Below are 23,217 nucleotides of genomic sequence, written 5' to 3' on the forward strand. Positions count from 1 at the left end.
CCCCATGGCTGGTTTTGTGGCAGGGGGGCATTAATTAAGTGGTAGGATGGCATTTGGGCAGCCCACCACCTTCCCAACTCCTCCCAATTGTGCCCGTGGCGGGAAGGCCAGTGAACAGCCTTCCCACCCTGCCAATTGAGGCCTTTCGGTGGGAAATTACTGGTATCAACCCAGTGGCAGGTGGCGGGCTCACCATGCAGGGACCATGACAAGCGAACCCTGTTAGTTTGCTTGTGGGGTCTTGGGGGATTGATGGGGGCGCGCGGTCCCTCGTTCAAAGGCACTCAGTGCCTGACCGAGGAACCCAGCATCAGGAAGTGGGGACCCACTGAGAGTCATCACCCTGCCCTTGCTGCTGATAACCCATCCTACAGTCCCCACCTTGCCACCCTGCGCAATCCACCACCCCACCCCATCAGCACTCACCTCTGGCCTGGGATCCAGCAACGAATCTAGGCCTTAGGTGGGTGCATACTGGCAGCAGCTACTGCCTCCCAGTGGTACTGTCGTTCAATAGAGCTATCGGCCTCTGATTGGCAGGCAGCGTTTGGGTGGGTGGGGCTTACGCCCGGGGTCCTTGATCCTGGGGGAAAGCCTGCCACTGGCCCATCAAGTGTCTTAGTGGAACAAGATGCTGCAGGCCTTCCAGAAAAGAGATGACGCAGAGTTCCCACCTCCAGAGGCCCCAATCGCCACTGCAAGATTCCGCCATAGACTTTACATGATATTCCTGATGCAACACCTCAGCTTGCTCCCACTTCTATCATCATACCTAGGCCTGTCAGAGTTATTCATTCCAAACAGAACCTTAGATTTCTGTGCATGTTATTTCATTTTGAAACTACGGATGAACCTGCCCCCATCACAATGCAGTACTTGAGTTGAAGGGCCACAGCTCTTTGAAAATCCGCGAGGGTTGGTCATCCTGGCCACCATTATTAAAGTAGCCTACTGGCCAAAGGCCCACCTTTTCAGGCAGTCGCCTCTGTTCGTACGCAATTTGGGTCCTGTGACATACAAAGGCCACTGATTGCCATGATTAGAGTTTCGGTCACAGAGTGTGGCACGCACATTCCAACCAGTTTTGCTGACTGTCTGGCTAAAATGGACTTGTTGGTTCCTGGCATGAGGGAGGGTGTTGGCTCCCACATTTGAATGTCAGAAAGTTAAAATCTACCCCCACATATAGCTCACTCCAGACACAACATTAAAGTTGTATGTGTCTTTTCTATGATGAATTTTACTTCAGAAGTTTATAGTGAGATGGGCAAGGAATGTTCATGTGATCAGTGTCTCATAGGACCTTTTTTTCCCTGGATCATATTTGGAAAGAATTTTGTTTGGTGGATGCCTGCAACTCAGTGTATATAGGCAAAGAATCAGCTTCTTTGAAACAGCTAAACTCCAGTTCTTCAGGAGGCTCAGAGTATCCTGTCAGGTCATTGCAGACATTGACAATCTACAGGGAAGAAGATGTGCAGCTATGTGACCTGATGGTCATGCTTTACCAGCGGCTTTTAAAGTGGCCATCATTCTTGCAGTAATTATAGTTATGTTAAATGTTGGACTGTAGCTTTAAGAATAATCCTGTGCTGTAAGATCACATGATCTGTGTAAACCAATATGTGAGCAGCAGCGCAGGGAACCTCTACAGAGAGAAGACTTCTTTAGTTATGGCGTTGAATGCACACGTCTAATTGCTACTACTGTCTTGTAAATAAAACCAAATGTTTCCACTAAGAAAGTTTGTCTGAAGATCAATTCTATAACAAACTGGCAACTAAGATAAATCAGAACCGACGCTGTACCTCGCCCAGCGATTGTGACTAAGTTTGTTTAAAATAGCAGAAGATATACTCATCCGAAATGTCACAGTTCAGCAGAATCAATCCCTTTGAGCCAGCCACAGATGACTGGTCTCAGTTTATAGAATGTCTTGCATTCTTTTCTCAAGCAAATTAAATCACAGGGGAAGAGTGTGGGAGCAAAACCTACAATTTTATTCGAAGCTTGACAGCCCCCAGTGCCCCATAATCAAAGATCTTCAGTGAATTAGTAGACCTCATTAAGGGACATTTTCAACCCAAGCTCCAAGTCACAATGCAGAGGTTCAGGTTCAGTTCATGAAATAAAGCCCCGGGTGAGACAATTGCTAACTACATGGTTAAATTAAAACAACTAATGGAATATTGTGATTTCGGTGAAACCCTGAATGACATGCTCAGAGATCGTTTAGTATGTAGCGTACAAGAAGACACTATTCAGCAAAGATTGCTGGCTGAAGTGAATCTCAATTTTAAGAAAAAGCGTTAGAAATAGCGCTGGCCATGGAGAGCGCTGCGAAGGATTCACAAGCAATTCAAGGGGCGCAAAATGGCGCCATATTCCTAATCGGGCGGGAACAGTCAGCCAAAAAAGGCGTGAGAAGTCGAGACTCCACCGTGAAGCGGGAAACAGAGCCACTAATCAAAAAATGAGAGGAAACAGCTTAGCAACGAAATCAAAAAATAACTTGCATCGACGTGGAAACAATCAATCAGTCTTCTCGTGATTGGCGATTTAAAGAAGTAGAATATTATTTTTGTCACAGAAGTGGACACATAATTAGACAGTACAAAGTGAGATTTAAATAGGCTTCCAAACAACAAACTAAGTCCAATGAAGTATATAGTGTAGAAGAGCCTGAAATAACAAATTCTGACATTTATTCATTATTCAACTTGAAAGTTGGGAAGACAGAGCCAATACTTGTTACTGTGCAAGTGAATGGTTAACCATTAAAAATGGAAGTAGACACGGGAGCTTCCACCACTGTAATAGGAGAAAACACTTTCAGATATTTAAATAATGGTAATCAATTAAATTTAGAACAAACATCTGCCAAGTTGAAAACGAACACAGGTGAAGAAATTCAGGTAAAAGGTATCATTAGAGCAGCTGTTCATTATAGACACCAAGCAGCTCAGCTACTAGTGATGCTGGTAGTAGGTGAAGGGCCAAGTCTTCTAGGGCGAGATTGGTTAAAGAAGATCAAATTAAACTGGTCCAAAATCTTCCAGTTGAGAGCAAGCGGACTACCAGAGCTGCTTAAAAAGTATGACGCCATCTTCATGGATGAACTGGGAAAAATCCAAGGCCTGCAGGCCAAGACTTGTGTGGACCCTGAAGCAAGCCCTTGATTCATGAAAGCTAGGCCAGTGCCATACGCCCTGACAGAGAAGGTTGACACTGAGCTGAACTGGCTAGAGAGGTTGGGAGTCATAAAACCAGTTCAGTTTTCAGAATAGGCAGCACCGATAGTCCCTTTCCTTAAACCAGACCAAACCGTCCGCAATCTGTGGGGACTATAAATTAACGGTCGACAGAGCAACCAAACTGGACAGGTACCCCATTCCCAAAATTGAAGACCTATATGCCAAACTAGCAGGAGGGACAACGTATACAAAGCTTGACATGAGTCACGCATATCAGCAATTAGAGCTGGATGACTCCTCCCAGGAATGCGTCACCATTAATACCCACAAAGGGTTATGCCAATATACACGCCTGCCCTTCGGTGTTTTCTCAGCTTGTGCCATCTTTCAGAGAACAATGGAAAGCGTACTGCAAGAACTATCCCAGACAATTTGTTGATAAGTGGATTCACAGAAAAGGAACACTTGGCTGACCTAGAGGAAATCCTGAAACACTCTTTACAAGCAGGAGTGCGCCTGAAGAAGGAAAAATGCACTTTTCAAGAATATGAAGTCATCTATTTGGGCCACTGGGTAAACTCTCAAGGGTTACACCCGGCTGAAGAGAAAGTTAAAGCAATAAGAGAGGCACCTGCACTCTGAACTTAATTTATCATCCCTAAAAATGATTTATTATGAGGGATCTTTACCTAATTTATCCACAGTTCTGGCCCCTCTGCATTCACTGCTAAGAAAGAACCAGCGTTGGTCTTGGGTGGCACCCCAAAAAGATGCCTTCATGGAAGTGAAACAGCTCTTACACTCATCCAATCTGTTAGTGCATTATGACCAGACGAAAGAGTTGGTGCTCATGTGTGACGCGTCACCCTATGGGGTGGGAGCGGTACTATCTCATTAAATGGACGACGGCACAGAGAGGCCAATAGGTTATGTATCCAGGGCACATACTGCAGCTGAAAGAGGATATTCTCAGATTGAAAAGGAAGGTCTATCGGTTATTTTTGGTGTAAAAAAATATTCCACCAATATGTTCACGGGCGGCATTTCACAATAGTACCAGACCACAAACCACTGTAGGGTCTGTTTAGTGAGGAAAAGGCTATACCTTCCATAGCCTCAGCAAGAATACAATGATGGGCCCTAATTTTACAGCTTATGAATACACCTTTGTACATAGACCTGGCATTCACATCGTGAATGCCGATGCCTTGAGTCGCCTGCCCTTGCAAGAGAACAACGATCATGTCCCAGTTCCACAGGAACTTGCATTGGTAATAAATTTTCTAGATTCCTCACCAGTCTGTGCCAGGCAGATAAGAAGCTGGACGAATCACGATCCAGTCCTATCTCGAGTGAGAGACTAAACATTACATAATTGGTCCCAGGAGCCAGTCTCCGATGAAATGTAACCTTTCTTCAACCATAGACACGAGATGAGCAGTCAAGAGGGTATTCTATTGTGGGGTGCTCGGGTAGTTGTTCCGAACAGGGAAGGGAGCCACTTTTAGTCGAGCTACACAGTGCCTATCCAGGGATCTCCCAAATGAAGACGATAGTGCGGGGTTATCTATGGTGGCCAGGGATGGATGGCAATATTGAAAATGTGTAAGACACTGTGTACATTGTCAACAGTTGCAAAAGTTGCTGGTGACAGCCCCATTACACCCATGGGAGTGGCCTGGTAGATCCTGGGTGCGGTTACATATCAACTATGTCTGTCCTTTCCTTGGAACCATGTTTTTACTGATTGTAGGTGCTCATTCTAAGTGGCTACATGTTTATGAGGTAAAGTCACCCATGTCAACCGCTACAATAGAAAAACTACGTCAGAGTTTTGCCATCCACGGCTTACCAGAGGTGGTCGTCTTAGATAATGGCACTGCATTTACACGTGCTGACTTCTAATGATTTATCAGCCTCAACAGTATCAACCATGCGAAAACTGCACCATACCATCCGTCATCAAATGGACTGGTGGAAAGGGCGGTACAAACTTTTAAGGCAGGAATGAAGAAGTGAACAGGTGATTCGTTGGAGACCATAGAACCATAGAACGACCCCCCACACTACGACAGGAACATCACCTGCAGAATTATTGATGAGGCGCCGTCTTTGGACAAGACTAGGCCTAATACTTCCCAATTTGGAGGGGAAGGTGGGGAAAAATCAAGGGAACCAAAAAGTGATGCACGATTTGCATAGTCGTGAGAGACAATTTACTGTTGGAGACGCAGTATACGTAAAGAATTTCGGTGAAAGACCGAAGTGGTTACCTGGTAAAGTAAGTTCTGTGACCGGACCATTGTCATACCACGTGGAAGTGGAGGGCTGGATCACTCATAAACATGTGGATCATTTAAGAAAAAGAGAGATACCGCAACAAGATATTGTTCCACTTGTAACCATTACTGAACCAGTGGTTCCTGTTGAAGATGCTCAACCAAGGACAGACATGCCTGATGTCTCTATTGGAGAGGAAGATACTGAACTGCAAGTGCCTAGTGAGGTACCGGGTGTTAATGCAGTTTCGGAGATGGTGGTTCCTGCAAAAGAATCTGAAGTCGTGAAGCTGCAACGTTCCACAACAGATCAGGAAACCACCTGAAAGACTGAACTTGAACTTTCCTGACCTTTGTAAATATTGTAATGTCATGAGATACATATCCTTGTAAATACAATGTGTACAGAAAAGTTAAAGGGGCAAGAATGTAGCAATTATAGTTGTGTTAAATGTTGGACTGTAGCTTTAAAAATAATCCTGTGTTGTATGATCACATGATCTGTGTAAACCAATATGTGAGCAGCATGGGGAACAGGGAGAAGAGACCTCTTTAGTGAGCATCACCAGCATTTATTACCCATCCCTAATTGCCCTTGTTCAGAGGTCATTTAAGACTCCACCCTCTGGAGTCACATGTAGGCCAGACCAGGTAAGGACAGTAGACTTCCTTCCCTAAAGGGCAATGGGTTTTTACAACAGTCATTTCATGGTCATCGCTAGACTTTTATTCAAATTCCACCATCTACCATGGGGGCATTACCCTGGGTCACTAGATCAGCAACAATACCACTACGCCATCACCTCCCCTTGACGGCCTATGGAGTTGAATGCACACGTGTAGTTGCTACTACTGTCTTGCAAATAAAACCAAATGTTTCCACTAAAAAACGTTTGTCTGAAGATCAACTCTAACAATCCACAACCTCTTTGCCTCTAGCTCACTTCAGAGATCTGCAAAAATTATATGCGAAACACCACAGTCTGCCACCCCAATAATGCAACACACAAGGACTAATATCATTTTGTCAGAATAGACAATTATGTACACTTTGCAAACAATGAAGTTGCCATGGGAGTCAGCAGTAGAGTTATCACATGGAGGATTGGGTCAATGTTGCAAGAGATCAATGACCTATTACGGTCTGGGAAGATGAATGGCAAGTGATAATCCGGGTGTTAGGTCTCTAACTCTGTCTGCAGCAGCATGCATAAAAGCTGAGCAGACTGAGTGCATAAACTTCTCCCTAACATCGTCAGAGCAAGTGGCCAGTTGCATCAGTTAGACACCCTCATCTAAGGGGCTCAATTGTGAAGGGGGTATCACTGGAGGAGCACAGGTTTCTCAATGTCATGTTGGGATAGGGAGGGAGGCCAGGTCACTCATACATCATTCCCTCCTCATCCTGAAGGAAAAGCAAACGCGCAACAGGTGTGAGATGGCTCAAATGGGCAGTGGTGTTGTTCACCTTCACAACCTCACACCAATGGAGGAGATGGTGTAGGATATTGCATGGATGTCATCACAGCAGGCCGTCAGTGAGACTTGAAGCCATGAGGAGCAGAAGCATTTGATAGCTCTATCTTCATGTGAAGGGCATGGAAGAAATTTCTGCTCAACGTGCGCTGTGGCTCTTCACCGCTGTCATCATGGGGTTGGTTGCACCTGCTGAGTAGCCCGAGCTCTTACCACCATCTTCTTGTGTTTTCCACGGGGCCTGTACTGAAGGGGGAGCTGAGTGGTCCTGCACAGGTCCTGCACCAGCCTCCTCAATGAGGGGAGACTCCACAGAGCCTGTACCATGACATCATTCCTCTGCATCGTCCACCATCACAGACATACTCACATCAGTTGGGCCTCAATCAAGATTAGGAGGAGGAGCACTAGGTGAGCAGCACATCACAGGGTGAGCAGGAAGAGGGCAGTGAGACAGAGTCAACTGTGGACAGTCCCCCGTTGAGGTCGGAGGTTAGACACAACCATGCTCCGCTACGTGGAGATGCTGGGCCTTGGGTGTCACAAACAGGAAGGGTCTTCCTGGAACATCAGAGGCAGATGAGCTCCCGAATGTTTGAGATCCCTGAGGCATTGCAGAGTCATAAGCAGACAATGGAGGAGACCATGCAGCACATGTTGCTCCATCAAGGCTCGGTGATTTGAGTGCATGAGCTCCTCCATTGAGAGAGCGGCCAACCTCTTGGGGATTCACTCCGGGTGGTTGCAAGAGCAGTGGACTGATATGCATAAAAAGAATGAGACTCTCTGAAGATTTGATCGTTCAGTCTCACTGATGGAGCAGAAATGCTTGGAGTGGATGCCAGCTGTGTGGCCTCGTTCAGCATGCAAGAGTGCCATAAAAGGGCTGAAACAGTCAAAAAGGGGGTCACCCCTCAGGGGGCACCAGTATCATCCCTTGTCTCCTTGATCCTTCCAACTCAAGAACCACCCAAGCCACAAGGCCCTGTGGCCAAGACTGCCCCTGCAATGATGCAGCTGCAGCAGCTTGTGGGGAGGTCCTGATGGGCGCCTCGATGACGAGGAAGGGAACCTTTGGGCACCTTCACCATGGGCAGAGACAAGAAAACAGACTGGCGTCACCTCTTCCTCAACCACAGGGGGAGAACCTTGCAGGAGCGTGCATGAGCCCAAGTGATGCCAGCAGCTTGACATCACCTTCAAGACTCCAACTTCTCACTGTTGACTAATACAAGCCTCTCAGTATCAGCAATGGAAACTCTGTATCACTGGTTGTACACCGAAGCCTTATTTTCCCTCATTTAAATGAGTTGATCAGCGTATCCATTAGCCCTTGTTTCATTTATAAGGACAGCTGTACTTCTTCAGTGTGTACTCAGTGAGAGCCTTTATTGAACTGATCTTAAGATGTCTACCCCTAGAGGCAGAGTGCCTCATGGCAGTCACATGGCCAACACTAGTTGGTCAGTACAGCATTGCCTTTCCAAAACCCAAACATCCCCTTTTTCATATAAAAAAAGATACACATTCCCTTTTCTGCCAGTGAACAAAAGAGACATTTGCATGCACGATCCTGTGTGACTGTGAGTTGCCCAAGTTACCCACTATATACCCACTGTTCTCATGCATTGACAACTGTTTGGTTTACTATTCAGTATCTGCACATGCATTGCACACAGTCTTTAAACTGTGCAGGTCTCTTAATGGAATGCGTGTGTGTTGATGTGCCTTGTCCGGAGAGTGTCGTTCCCATGGCACCTGTTGCCTTGGTGACTGTTGTTGTTTCATTGCTGTTGTTTAGGAGTCATGGACCTCTGGGATTGATGGTAGTTCTGTATTAAGTTTCCTAATATTCCTTCTTCCTGACCACCCGATTGCTGTGACGGAACAGCTTAGCTAGTTGCACCAGTATATTTGGTCATTCACTTGCACTGCGTACAATCGAGGTGACAATTTCTCTATGCATGTGCCAAGTTTCCATGTGGGCTGACTCCTGTTGAGAGCTTTGAAGGTTTGCACCCTGTCTGGCTCTCCAATGCTCAGCTCTGGCAATGGTTTGGCAGTCTTGTCATACTGAAATTTGGCTTTCTGTCGTTTTACCTTGATCTTTTCACTCTCACCTGTTACTACTTCTGGTTTCAGTAGCTTTTTCGCTATTGGAAGAGTAGTTTGTGTGCGGCATGGCATCAGTCTCTGGACAGGACCAGTTTCCATGCCTTCAGTCAGTGTGTTTCTCAAGGTTTGCCTTGTGTATGGATTTACTCGATTTCTTGATGAGTCCTTTGGCGATTTTCACTGCCGCCTCAGTCTTTCTCTTCAACTGGGGAGAGGGCGGAGATGATGTGTAGTTCTGAGTTTCCCAATCCATTGTGAATCGGCTGAACTCTTCACTTGTGAACGGAGGGACACTGTCACTCATCACAATGTCTGGAATGCCATACTGACTGAAGTGGGCTTTCAGGCATTCTACTATTTCTCTCGTTGCTGTTGAAGCCAACTGTCTAACTCCCAGTCGTCAGAATAGCAGTCTAAAGTGACAAGACAATCAGTTTCTGCCAAAGTTTAAAGTTCTTCTCTCAGCTTCATCCATGGTCTGTCTGGGATGTCATGCTTCATCAATGGCTCTCTAGCTGGCTTAGCTTGGTACTTATTACAAGCACCATACTGGCCAATGTGGTCTATAATTTCATTGCACATGTTTGGCCAGTATGTACTTCTCTTGTCTTTCTCAGAGTCGATTCAATTCCTTGATGGCTTGCATGGATGCACTTCAGCGTCTCTCCTCTCATATCCTTCGGGATGATGACTCTATTTCCTTTGTACAAGATTCCATATTGGGCTATCAATTCATCTCAGTATGCCCAATACGCTGCTGTGACCACAGGTGAGGCCTAGCTGCTCTCAGACCATCCTTTCATCACCACTTCCTGTAGCACTGGTAAAGTTGCATCTTGTTTGGTTGTTCGCTTGATTTGAGCAAGGCGGCTGTCTGTCAGATTCAATGTCTCTGCTGGGTTGGTGGCTTCCAGATTATGGCTAGCTGCTGTTTTACATTGAATCTGGAAGATTTTGCATTCTGTTGCAGCATCCTCAACTTGCTTCATGGGGAGTACTGCTCTCGACAGCATGTCTGCGATGTACATCTGGTTCTTTTTCTTGTGTCACATCCAGATGATATTTTTATAAACAAAGTAGCATTCTTTGCAGTTGCTTTGGAGCAGATAGGAATGGTTTGCGAAAAAAACTCTGAAGAGGCTTGTGGTTGGTCTCTACTGTTACTTTGTTTCTCCCAAGCAGGTACTGATGAAAATGCTCACATGCAAAAACAATAGCCAGGCACTCTTTCTCAATCTGAGCGTAGCGTTGTTCTGTTTGCGCTAGTGCCCTGGATGCAAATGTGACCGGTTGTCCTTGCTGCATCAGAGTCACTCACAGACCCATCTCGTTGGCATCACACTGCAAGGTGACTTCCGTCAAAGACAGCACAGTACTTCAACACTGGCATTGTCGTCACTAGTTGCTTGATTTTAGTGAATGCTGCTTCTTATTCTGTGCCCCAATACCACACACATCCTTGGCCACAAGTTTGTATAATGGGCCACGCTCTGCTGACAAATTAGGCAAAAGTTTTACTAGATAGTTCATGAATCCAACAAATCGATGCACTGCTTTCACATCTGTCAGCCATTGCGTCGCTGCTACAGCTCTCACCTTGTCAGGATCCAGGTGAAGACCTTTTGCTGTCAATACATGACCCAAGACTTCAGGCACCTTCAGTTGCAATTTTGCTTGTTCAGCTTCAGATTGATCTGGTGAGATCTCTCCAGCGGTTGTATTAAATTCTGATCATGGTCCGCTATGGCTTCTTCCATTGTGTCTTCACATCAACAGACTAATAGATCATCCACTATGGTTTTCACTCCAGGAAGATCTCTGACTATCTCGTGCTGTCTGCGTTGATACTCTTCTGGAGCCGTGGAAATGCCAAACCGAATGCGCAGCCATCTGTATCACCCAAACAGTGTCCAGACTGTCTTTAGAAAGCTGCTGCTCTCACCCAGCTTCAGTTGTCAGTAACCATCCTTCGCATCGAGGGTAGTGAATATCTTTGCCTTGGCAAGTTGCAGCAAAGTTCCTTCGATGGTTGGCATGGGGTAGTGAGATCTCTTCAGTGCTTTATTTAGATCCTTTGGGTCTAAGCATACTCACAGCTTTCCAGGTTGTTTCACTGCTACCATGCTGCTAATTCAGTCTGTGAGAGTCGTAATTTTTTTGATTACTCTCTTTTCCAGCTCTTCAATCAAATAGTTACATCAAATAGTTGTACCATCTGGATACAGAAATGAAATATTGAGAGTAGCTCATTAAATTCCGATAGCTGGACATTTAGGAATTAGGAAAACTCAGGCGAAAATACAAAAACATTTTTATTGGCCTGGATTGCATAAAAATGTAGTCAAATTCTGTAGATCATGCCACACATGTCAGGTGACAGGAAAACCTCAAGCAGTGATTAAACCGGCACCTTTAATTCTGATTCAAGCATTTGAGGAACCTTTTACCAGGGTCCTGATTGATTGTGTAGGACGCCTTCCTAAGACTAAAAGTGGAAATCAGCACTTGATGACAATTATGGATGTATCTGCAAGGTTTCCGGCAGCAATACCTTTACGAAATACTGCAGCAAAGAGAATTGTAGAGGAGTTGACTAAATTTTTTACAAGATATAGGTTACCAAAAGAAATACAGTCGGATCAGGGTTCGAATTTCATGTCACAGCTGTTTAAGGAAGTAATGAGCAGCCTCGGGATAAAGCAGTTTAAGTCATCAGCTTGTCATCCTGAACCACAAGGTGCTTTGGAGAGATGGCATCAAACTTTGAAAACCACGATGAGAGCTTGTAGACAAGACTATCCGCAGCACTGGGATCGGGGGATTCCATTCTTGTTACTTGCTATTAGGGATGCTCCTAATTAATCAACAGGATTTAGTCCTTTTGAATTAGTCTACGTTCATGAAGTAAGGGGACCACTTAAGTTGATTCAGGAGAAGTTAATGGGTCAGAATTTGGAAAATACTCTCCTGGATTATGTGACAAACTTCAGCAAAAGATTAAACAGGGCATGTGAGTTAGCTAAAGAACATTTAAATATGTCACAGCAGGGGATGAAGATAAAGGCAGAGAAGAGGGCCAAAGCTCCTACTTCTGTTGCTGGGGAAGAGGTATTAGTCTTGTTACAGTGTTAGGCGAACCATGAAAGGCAAGGTTTAGTGGGTCTTACAGGATTGAAAAGAAACTGAGTGAAGTAAATTATTTAATAAATACTCCAGATAGAAGAAAGAAACAGAGTTGTGTCTTGTGAACATGCTTACAAGGTACTTTGACAGGGAAGATAACCAAAAGGAGGTATTAGTGGTGGTAGATAAGGAGAAAGAAGTGGAAATAAGAGACTCTGAAACTGATTTTCCTCTAATCAAATTGGATGATGAGGGGGTACTTAAAAATTTAAATGTAATAATGAGTTACCTTCCAGACAAGTGTCAAAGTGATTTGGAAAAGCTATTGCAGTCACCCAAACTATTTGTGGGAATAAGCTGGGAAAGACAAATTATACAAATGATATAGATGTGGGTGATTCAGTTTCAATGAGGCAACATCCTTATAGGTTAAATCCAGTAAAATCTCAAGTACAGAAAAATATTGAATTCATGCTTCAGAATGACATTATAGAGTCTAGTTGCAGTAACTGGAGTTCACCTATTGTGATGGTACCCGAAGCCGGATGGAACACAAAGACTGTGTGTGGATTATCGAAAAGTAAATGCAGTGCCAAAAGTGGATTCATACCCTATTCCACGGTTGGAAGATTGTATTGAGAAAATGGGACAATCAAAGTTTATCACAAATATTGATTTGCTGTGAGGATATTGGCAAGTACAGTTATCAGAGAGAGCAAAAGAGATATCGGCTTTTGTAATGCCAGATGGACAATATCAGTTTAAAGTTATGCCATTTGGAATGAAGAATGCACCAGCAACATTTCAAAGACTGACAAACAAAGTAATTGCAGGTCTGAGCAATTGTGCTGTTTATATTGATGACTTGGTAGTTTTCAGTCAACGTGGGAAGAGCATTTACAACATCTGAAAGAACTGTTTGAAAGACTGCAAGAAGCTAATTTGGTGGTGAATTTGACTAAGAGTGAATTTGCAAAAAAGTGCAAGCTATATATCTAGGCCATACCATTGGACATGGCCAGGTGGTTCCAAGAGATATGAAAGTAAAAGCCATCCTGAGTTTCCCTGTGCCTAAAACAAAGCGGGAAGTTTTGAGATTTCTGGGCATGAGTGGATTTTACCAGAAGTTTGTACCAAATTTTACCAGTGTGGTTGCTCCATTGACTGAACTACTAAAAAAAGAAGTTTCAATGGACACAGGAGTGTCAAAACGTGTTTGACAGTTTAAAAACTGTGTTGACTACCACAACAGTTTTGGCAGTACCTAATTACGCCAAGCAGCTTAAATTGGCTGTGGATGCAGGTGATTTGGGTATTGGTGCTGTATCGTTACAAGAAGTTGAAACTGGGATTGAGAAGCCATTAGGGTATTTTTCATGGAAGCAGAATGTACATTAGAGAAGGTACTCAACCATCAAAAAAGAGACTCTAGGTCTGGTGTTATCGTTGCAGTATTTCGAAGTTTATGTTGCAAGCAATTCGTCAGAAACAATTGTTTATACGGACCACAATCCTTTAAAATTTCTGGGCAGATTTCATGACCCAAGTGCAAGACAGATAGAGTTTACCACAGCAACAATTTAATCCACAGATTATACATGTGGCTGGATGAGAAAATTGAATTGTGGATGCATTATCAAGAGTTTAATGTTCAAAGGAAATAGAACATATAAAACGTGGACCTTGGACTGAAATAACCTCTGTTGAAACAAAGGATTTGTTTTTATATATATTGTTATGATAAAGCATGCACCTGGTAGTGTAATAGGTTATGTATATAGATAAGTACAGTATGTAATGTAAGATGGGTTGAGAAAATGAAACCGTCTTTTAAAATTACGACAGCTCATTTTTCCATAAGGATGGAAGTGTCACAAAAGTATCATATTTTTCATAATAGCATTATGGGGTATTGAAAAGTAGGCTTATGTGTATGTGTGTGGATGGTTCTGTCTGTGTGACTGATTTAATTGAATTAGAGACGGATAGACTGCAAGGTTTAAATGATTATAGAAATTAGGTGTAAAAAGGAATTTGAAATGCTAATGAGTGAGCTAGGGTAAAGTCAGCAGGTATGAAATTTTTATTTTTAGACAAGGGGAAAAGTTGTTGGATTTTCAAAGAGACATGATGAGGTTTTTATAACCAACAAGATAAATAGGGCAAGCTTATTACGTTGATTTTTCCCAAAGGTGCTGACCATAATGATAATATGAAAGATTTTTATATTATGGGAAAAGTAAATTCCAAAGACATGGGGAAACAGTGGGACTTACAAATCAAAGAAGAAGAAATATATTTAAAGAAAGATGGAAAGCAGTATGGGATGCGGCTGTGTGAGATCTGAAAGGTACACAATGTGAAACTGACTTGGGATAAAGTCTCTAGCCACTTTGCAGAAGTCTGCTATTTCAGTAACTGAAGTTGTGTTAAAAGCCTTTGGAATCCCTCTGTCAAGTGGGTGCTTGTGGTAACCTTGCTGGATTGTCTCTATAAATTTAAAACCTATTTCAGACTGTTGCCTTAAAGGGTGTGTATAGTTGGGAGTCTGGGTAATTAGGAATTTTGGGAATTGTTATAATATTAAGTAACCATGTAACTGTAATCTTGTGTGTGTGGTTATTCTTTTCTTTTGTCAATAAATATTTTAATCTAATTTTTAAAGTCTCAAAGTGTTAGTGGACTCATTACTTCTGAATTCAGTGCAAAAACCTTCTTGTAATAAATACAAATTGCAAAACCGTTGTGATAAAGTGGCCAAATTTTCCTTGTGGATTTGGTCGGCCTGGCAAATACCACCTTTCATATCAGAATACAGTTATTTCACTTGCAACCTGTGTGCTTTTCTTTTGTCCTTTTTAGCAGCTTTTTTTTTGCAGCTTTAAACTTTTCTGTGTTCCTGAATTTTCAGTGTCTTCTCTGCTCCTTTTGCAGGGTTTAAAAATCTATTTTTTCTTCACTTCTGTTTCATGTTTCATGTATAAGGACAGCTGAACTTCTTCAGTGTGGGCTCAGTGAGAGCCTTTATTGAACTGATCTTAAGATGTCTGCTTCCAGAAGCAGAGTGCCTCATGGCAGAGCCACATGACTATGGCAAGCCAATTAGTCTGTACTGCATTGCATTTCCAAAACCCAAACAGCCTTCATTATTCCTTGTTGTGTGCATGCCAGCTGCACCCTGACATGTCCCAGAGTCTGAATGTTCCCCATGTCTGACAATTGAAACTTCAAAACTACTCCTCTGAGGCCTATTAATGCTCATCAATAAGCTCAACTTAATTGGAGATGTGTGGGCTTCATAAACACCCTCAGTTTGAAAATCACATCACATCTCAGAGGTGACTGGATCCAGCGCTGCCCTCCAGGAATGCAATTTTCAAATCCGCGCTCATTCCTGCATCCACTGTCATCTGAAAATCTTACTTTGATGTCACAGGATTAGTGAATGACAAAAATATAAGAAATATAAAAAAAACAAATAGAAATATGTTTGGTAATCTGTGATTTGTTCAAAATAAAGGGGTGGGGGGTAATTTTATGACAGATATCAGGAAATTATTTCCACACTAAGGATGATCAATGTGCAAAATAAATTTCTAGAGCAGTGAAGGAAAGTACCCTGGAGCCAACTAAAGAAAATTTGATGCTAAAATGGAAAAGGAAACTACAATTTCTTGGGACTGATAAGCCAAATTGGCTGATTTGCCTCCTCACTTTTAATTACCATGTGATGTTATGAATATAGGCACTGCATAAACACAGGGGATAACAGATTGAGTTAATCAACTGTGCATTATAATATGAATTACACTCAAGTGCTCCAACAGGTTGCAATTCAGACTCACTTTTAAAAAATAAAAGTCTCTTTCAATTCCTCTTTTTTGCTACAATTCAGGTCATTTTGCTTAATTAAAATACTGACTGACCTGGCTATCCACTCTGTGATTGACCAGTTCCAGGTGGTGTCCTAGTTCCTGTCCCCTTTCATCCACACACCAGCAGTAGCCTGTACTGCCGTGACATTGCAGAGGCCTGAAGTTACTTTCGTAAGAAACCTATAAGACTCGGTGGTCTTATTACTACTAGATTCAAAGCAAGCATCTTGAAATATATACAAATTGCAAAACAATTGTGGCAGTTGTTTCAAGTCTCCCTTTGGGATTTGAGCAGCTCAGCATTTACCATCAGCTGAGCCATAACATTACACATACGTGTTTCACTAAGTTTCAAATTAGAATCACTTTTTGACCTCATTTTTCCTACAATGCCGGTTATTTTGTATATTTAAAATACTGACTGACCTGGCTGTCCACACTGTGGTTGACCAGTTCCAGGTGGTGTCCTAGTCCCAGGAATTTCCTGTCCGTTTTCATACACACACCAGCAGTAGCCTGTGCTGCCGTGACACTGCAGAGGCCTGAAGTTCCCTTCTTCATCGCACTCAGGGATATGGATTCCAACAAGAGGTTGAGATCCACGCAGGTTCAGCTCTGTTTGCAGTCTCTCTCTGTGCTGTTCACAAGCAGTCTTTGGACGTTCAATGGGTTCTAATCAAAAAGATTCTGATTTTAAAATAACTCAACTACATACTGCTCCACAGAGAGAGGGAATGAGCATAGACTTCAAGCTTGTAGGAGGCAATGTCCCCAAACCCTGGCTTTCTAGGCAGAAGATAAGCTTCCTGGACATGACAAAGTAGCAGTACCTCACGAGGCTCTGAAGTTTGCATCAGGTGATGGCTGACATTTGCAGCCTCCAGGAAGAAGACCTTCTGTCAAGTGGACCAGGTGTGCTCGCATTGCTAGTGGCTGTCAGTCACCACAGACCTTCATTTCTTTGCCTCTGGCTCTTAGCAATCTGGGGTGATATTTGTAGAATCTCACAAACTGCAGTCCACAAGTGCATCTCACTGGTGACCAGTGCTAGTTTGCCAGGGCCAGGATTTATGTGTACATCTCAACTTATAAGGCAAAGGGACATAGGGACCGGAGTGGGCTATGCAGCTCTGTGAGCCTGTTACACCATTCAATGAGATCATGGCTGACCTGTGACCTAACTTCATATGCCAACCTTTGTCTCATATCCCTAATAGCTTTGGCTAACAAAAACTATCAATCCAGTTTTAAAGTTACGAATTGATCTATCATCGATTGCTATTTGTGGAAGAGAATTCCAAACTTCTAACACTTGTTACACATAGAAGTGTTTACTAATCTCACTCCTGAAAGGTCTGGCTCTAATCTTTTGGCTATGCCACTGAGTACGAGACTGCCCATCAGCAGAAGTAGTTTCTTTCTATCTACCCTATAAGTTCTCCTTAATATCTTGAAAACTTTGATCAAATCACCCTATAACTTTCGATTCCAGGATATGATTTACCTTTTAACCTATTTTTCCAGCTCCCTTTAGATAACTCTGTCTTCTTACCCTTCTGATTGCCATTATTTAAGTTTAAGGCACTTGTTTTAGACCCACATTTCATACCCTCAAACTGAATGTGAAATTCTATCATGTTATGATCACTCTTGCCTACAGGATCCTTTACTGTGAGGTAATTAATTCATCCTGTCTCATTACACATTACCAGGTTTAAAACAGCCTTCTCCATAATGGTTACCATATCATATCCTCCAAGTTGATTACGTGCTTGTAATTCATTCAATATGTTTCTTATATCTGTATCTGTTTGAATAAAGGATACTTATTTAGCACAAACGGTAACCTACCCTTCTGCTCTTATGTTTCACTCACATATTTCTTATTTCCCTCCCCTGGTTAAATTGCTCTATAATTTTTAGTTTCCCCTTTATCTCTAGTGCCTACAGCACAATTTCTGACCCTTATTCTGCCCTCTTCCCTTTTGTTTGTTTTCAAACTATTATGCATACTACATTTTACATCTGAGTTCTCCCCCACTACTTACTGGTATAAACTCCTTGTGCCTGTCCTGTTTATCCTTTTAGCTAGGACCCTGGTCCCAACCTGATTCAGATGGAGTTCATTCTAATGGTACTATTCTTTGCTGCTCAGTACTGATGCCAGTGTACCATGAAATGTAACCCTTCTTTCCAATGCCTCACCTTCAGACAATCATTCACCTTCCTAATCTGTTCATCCCTATGTCCATTTTTACGTGTTATGAGCAATAATTCAGAGATTACAACCCTTGAGCTCCTGTCCTTTAATGTAGCTCCTAGTTCCTGCTATTCAGTAAAAAAGGATCTCTTGTCTAACCTATCTTGTGTTGTTGGACCCAACATGGATCATAATGATTGGATCCTCCCTCTCCCTCTTCAATATCCTTTCAAGCTGGTTCAAGATGTCCCTCACCCTGGCACCAGATAGGTAACAAACCTTGTGGGACTCATGACCCCGCTTACAAAGAAAGCTATCCATCCCCCTAATTATTCAATTCCCCAACAAATACCACATTAGGCTTCCCTTCTTCTCCCTGTTTTGGACATCTTCTTGCACCAGGTGCCATGGATTGCATTCTGGCTGTTCTTCCAACAGTCTTTATTCTTATCCCCACAGGTAGTTAGCACATTATACCTGTTGGATACGATCAGTTTCTGTGATTTGTCATTTTCTGTCTCAGTTGGGCTCCTTTTACTCTGAACACTATTGATCTGAACGTGTACCTCTCTATGAGGTGTGACTGAAGTCTGGAGCAAACAGTCTAGCTACTGTTGTCCCTCCCTTATGTTTCAAAGAGTCTCCAACTGACACACCAGTTCAATGATTCGGAGCTGAGGAGATTCAAGGTGGAGACACCTACTGCAGACATGTTCACATGGTACAGTCTCGCTGTCTACAAACTTTCACCTACTGCAGTCCATGCACATCACCTGCTCTGTCCGATCTTGTTCGTTTATGCAAAGATTCCCAGGAAACCATAACAATGCTTTCTAATTGTACCAGTCAAGACCCCCTTAGATATTTACACCTCAAAGCAGAGATAGTGGATGGCTCCTTGGAGAGAAGGGCTAACCTCTGAAGATGTGATAAGTGACACCTGTAAGGAGGTTAGACATTGACATTTGGGAAACATATAATAGAAGCCAACTGGCCACCAGAGCTGTCATACAGCAAGTAATTGGGATGCTGCAGATGTACTTTAGGAAGCTTGACAAATCTTGGGGTACCCTTCAGTCTGTACCCATAAGGGCATCTAGAATGCCTTGCATAACATAGCACAACAGTAAGAACTCAATTTCCAGGAGGAAGGTACTGAGTGCGCTGCCTCTTCATATAATGAGGACCATCAGGAAGAACACAATGTAGAAAAGGCACCAGCAGTCTCAAACCTAGAGGCTTGGGTGAGACTGATTCAGGCATAGGCTCACTTAGACAGAGGCAATGCAGTCATCTGGCACAAAATCACCCAATGCCCCCTGCCCCCTCCACAAACTCAGCACAAAATGGCCCTACAATCAGTAATTCACACATTCCAGAGATACTAATTGCTCATCTTTAACTTTTGATAGAACGCTGCAGGCTTTGCAAAGAATCACAAGTGCCAGTCGTCTGATAATAAGGGGAAACGTGGGCTTTTCCGGTTGAAAAGGAGGCAACTGAGAGGTGATTTTAGAGTCACATGAGATTGTTAAGGGTATAGAAAAAGCTAATCCTGAATATTATTTGAAATAAAATTACAGGAGTAGAAAAGGAAACAAAGATTCAAATTAAGTGGGATGGGGTAAAGGTGGTATCTGAGCACCTTTACCATAGGTATCAGGAGATTCTTCTTCACACTTAGGATAGTCAATGGAATATCCTGGAATCCATTAAGGAACTGCTTTGACAGGTATGTCTCGAAGAACTTTCTTCCTAGAGTCTAACTGGAAAGAAATTTGTTCGATAGTATATAATTTGAGAAGAAAATGTTATGTTCTAAAGTGAGTGGGAGAAAATTTAAATTGGAGACTAAGATTGTATGTCACAGGATTAGTGAATGACAAAAATATCCAAATAGAAAAAAGGGAAAACCGCAGAGACTGGAGCCATATAATTGATTTCATTTTTTTTCTTGCTTTCTTCTTTTCATTTTCTGATGGCCTCTTTTTAATGTTAATCCTTTATAGTTACCTGTTAGCTCACTGCATGTGTTTGTGAATCTTAGTGTGGGGCCATATACACCCTTTTTTGAGGTTGCAAATCTGAATAGATGGTGAACTAACTTGGTGAGAATCAAGAAGCCAGGGAAACAGCAGTGGAAAACAGAAACCAGTAGAATTGAAGCATGCAAGATTTATTCTGAGCTCGTTGACAATAGAAGAGAACAATGGGAGAAATGAGGGATGGGGGAATATTCAGGAAGGATAATCAGGCTGTTTCAATGGAAATAAATGTGGTCAGGTGCTTTATTCCAGTCATGCTTACAGCTCAATGCCAAACAACAGAGATAGGTATTTCATAAATATAAGAAATAACTTTTCTTTCCTTTCACGCGATGTGGGCAGCGTTTATTGCCCGTCCCTAAACTTTTGGCAAAATCAGCAGTTTCATTAATGATTAGCTTTACTCACGTGCATTTCATCAAGTTCCAAGTTAGAATCATTTCAAAATAAATTAAAGTCTCTTTGAACTCCTCATTTTTCCTACAATGCCGGTTATTTCGCATATTTAAAACACTGACTAACCTGGCAGCCCACAGCGAGGTTGACTAGTTCCAGGTGATGTCCTAGTCCCAGAAATTTCCTGTCCGTTTTCATACACACACCAGCAGTAGCCTGTGCTGCCGTGACATTGCAGAGGCCTGAAGTTCCCTTCTTCATCGCACTCAGGGATATGGATTCCAACAAGAGATTGAGATCCACGCAGGTTCAGCTCTGTTTGCAGTCTCTCTCTGTGCTGTTCACAAGCAGTCTTTGAACGTTCATTGGTTGCTAATCAAATAAAAAGAAACTGGTTTTGAAACAAGTACAAGTTAAAAGTAACATTCTCTCAAATTAAGTCTCTTACATCTCTTATTAAGTGGTCAGCAGTTCTAACAGCATCTGTGGAGAGAAAAACAGAGTTAACGTTTCGACTCCGATATGGACTCGAAGCATTAACTCTGCTTTTCTCTCCACAGATGCTGTTAGACCTGCTGAGATTTTCCAGCATTTTCTGTTTTTGTTTCAGATTTCCAGCATCCACAGCCTTTTGCTTTTATCCTATTAAATGGTGTTGTTGTCACCCACCTGTTTATAGGACAGAATGCACACCCAAGACAATATGCTATAAACACAACACATTTCACATTATAGTTAATTTATCACCTCAAATTGATCCAAATTCCACCACCACCACAGATACATCCATACCCATCAGAATTTAGTATTTTCAACTAGTGTTATATAGCTAATTTGTGAACAAAATCTCTGTTAACTGATAAATAGTACTTTTTGAGAGTTAATTGTGAGGAACTGCCTTGGCATCTGTATCTTGCAGAACTATCTAACTGGCATGTAATTGGAAAGAAATTGGTTTGATAGTATGTGATTGTGTAGCAAATTTTTATGTTGTAATGTGATTGGGAAGAAAATTTACATTGCTGAGAAAAGAGACTTGTCAAAGCTTTTCATCTTGCAATCAGGACACCTCACAGGAATGCCAATATAAGGGGAAAACAACAATTTATACTGTATGTGAAGAAAGCGCTGATTAGTTGGCAAGTGGACTCTGATTCATAGAAGCATTGCCATGGAGAATGCACCAGTGATGCTGTATGACAGTAAACTGCCAAGCATTGTTTGAAATTTAAACCAGGCAGAGCTTGATCCCGATTTGTCAAGGCATTGCCTTGAGGAATGAGTCAGTGAATGGCTGTCACTTATTTTGTTTAGATGAAACAGGCACTATGTATATACATGTTCTTTCTGTCTGCAAAGAACAGGGCCCTGTGTATTAATATATGTAGCTTCCAGTACACGCAAATGTGCCACACTGTAAGCACAGCTGACAATCTTAAATTGGCTGTCAGCATAATTCTTGGCACATTGAGGATTATTCAGCAAATGTTTTCCAATCGCAGAATCATATCTAATGCTGGACACTGTGTTTTGAGTTTTGTAAGCATGGGCTGGTTGGGTAGGGTCTGTACCTTGCCCAATGCGAACAATGGCTGGGACATGCTGTTTGATACAATCAACCAGTCTTTGAGACCTATGGCCTATATACCTAGCATCACACTGGCACTGAAAATTTAAATTGGGAACAAAGATTTTGGGGGCACTTTTAACCTGACTGAGTGGGCGGGTGTGGGTGGGTTTGCGAGTGGTCGGCTAGTTAAAAGAGCTCAAATTACCAGCGGGTCAGCAACCTACCGACTTTCACCTTTAACCTCTGTCTGATCTACAGTGCATAGAAAAACCCTGTCGCACAAGTGGGTTGGCAATTTCAATATGTTAAGTGCTCATTATCAGCTATTTTGAGCCTGGATTCTGACTTTAACAATGTGCACACAAATTTCCTGGGCTCCCTGGAACTCACTGGGGAAATCAAGGTGAGAGGACAGCAGGATTGAGAGGGCTGATGAGTGACAGGCAAGAAATGCCTGAGATCTCACACTGGCTTCCTTGCCTAGGTGAAAGGTTTTTTGCTCACAGGACCTGTTCTGAGAGGATGCTTTCACTGCCTTGAACGTGAATTCCAATAACTTGGATGTCATTTCTACTACTCTGGAATCTACATAGATCGATCTACACTTCCCAGCTTTCAACCTTCAGTTCAGCGTGGGAGCTGCTTATGCACATTCACCTTGAACCTCAGAGGAGGAACAAGATGGGCAGCAGCAGTAACACCAGCAGCAGGGGCAGCCTGTGGTACAACCAGCAGTTGACCTACAGGAGAAAAAGGATGAGCCTGAGTTCCAGCTTGTAGCAGGTATTACCCCCAACACAAGGTATACAGGCAGAGGGTTAGATTTCCCGACACGCCTGAACAGCAGTGCATCAGAAGGCTCAGAGTTTCGTGCCAAGTCGTCACTGACGTTTGCAGCCTCCTGGAAGAAGACCACCCGCCATGTGGGCACACGTTGCCAGTCA

The 23,217-nt window shown here is 42.8% G+C and overlaps 1 protein-coding gene across 17 annotated transcripts in view; it reads right to left on the reverse strand.

Annotated features, from left to right (window-relative positions):
• The window catches only part of nid2a (nidogen 2a (osteonidogen)), a 174,824-nt gene that overhangs the window by 69,449 nt on the left and 82,158 nt on the right, over window positions 1-23,217 (reverse strand). For 14 of the 17 annotated variants that reach the window (XM_078562579.1, XM_078562589.1, XM_078562578.1 and 11 more), the window contains 2 exons: window positions 20,830-21,075; window positions 16,489-16,734 (listed from right to left, as the gene is read on the reverse strand). The exons of 1 other annotated variant lie outside the window; for it this stretch is intronic. In XM_078562579.1, the coding sequence (XP_078418705.1) occupies window positions 16,489-16,734; window positions 20,830-21,075 (492 nt within the window). The remainder of the gene's footprint in view (window positions 1-16,488; window positions 16,735-20,829; window positions 21,076-23,217) is intronic. 2 more of the 17 variants (XM_078562581.1, XM_078562586.1) reach the window with 2 other exon arrangements.

The sequence above is a fragment of the Cetorhinus maximus genome, chromosome 18, assembly GCF_964194155.1.
Source record: "Cetorhinus maximus chromosome 18, sCetMax3.hap1.1, whole genome shotgun sequence".
Lineage (NCBI taxonomy): Eukaryota > Metazoa > Chordata > Chondrichthyes > Lamniformes > Cetorhinidae > Cetorhinus > Cetorhinus maximus.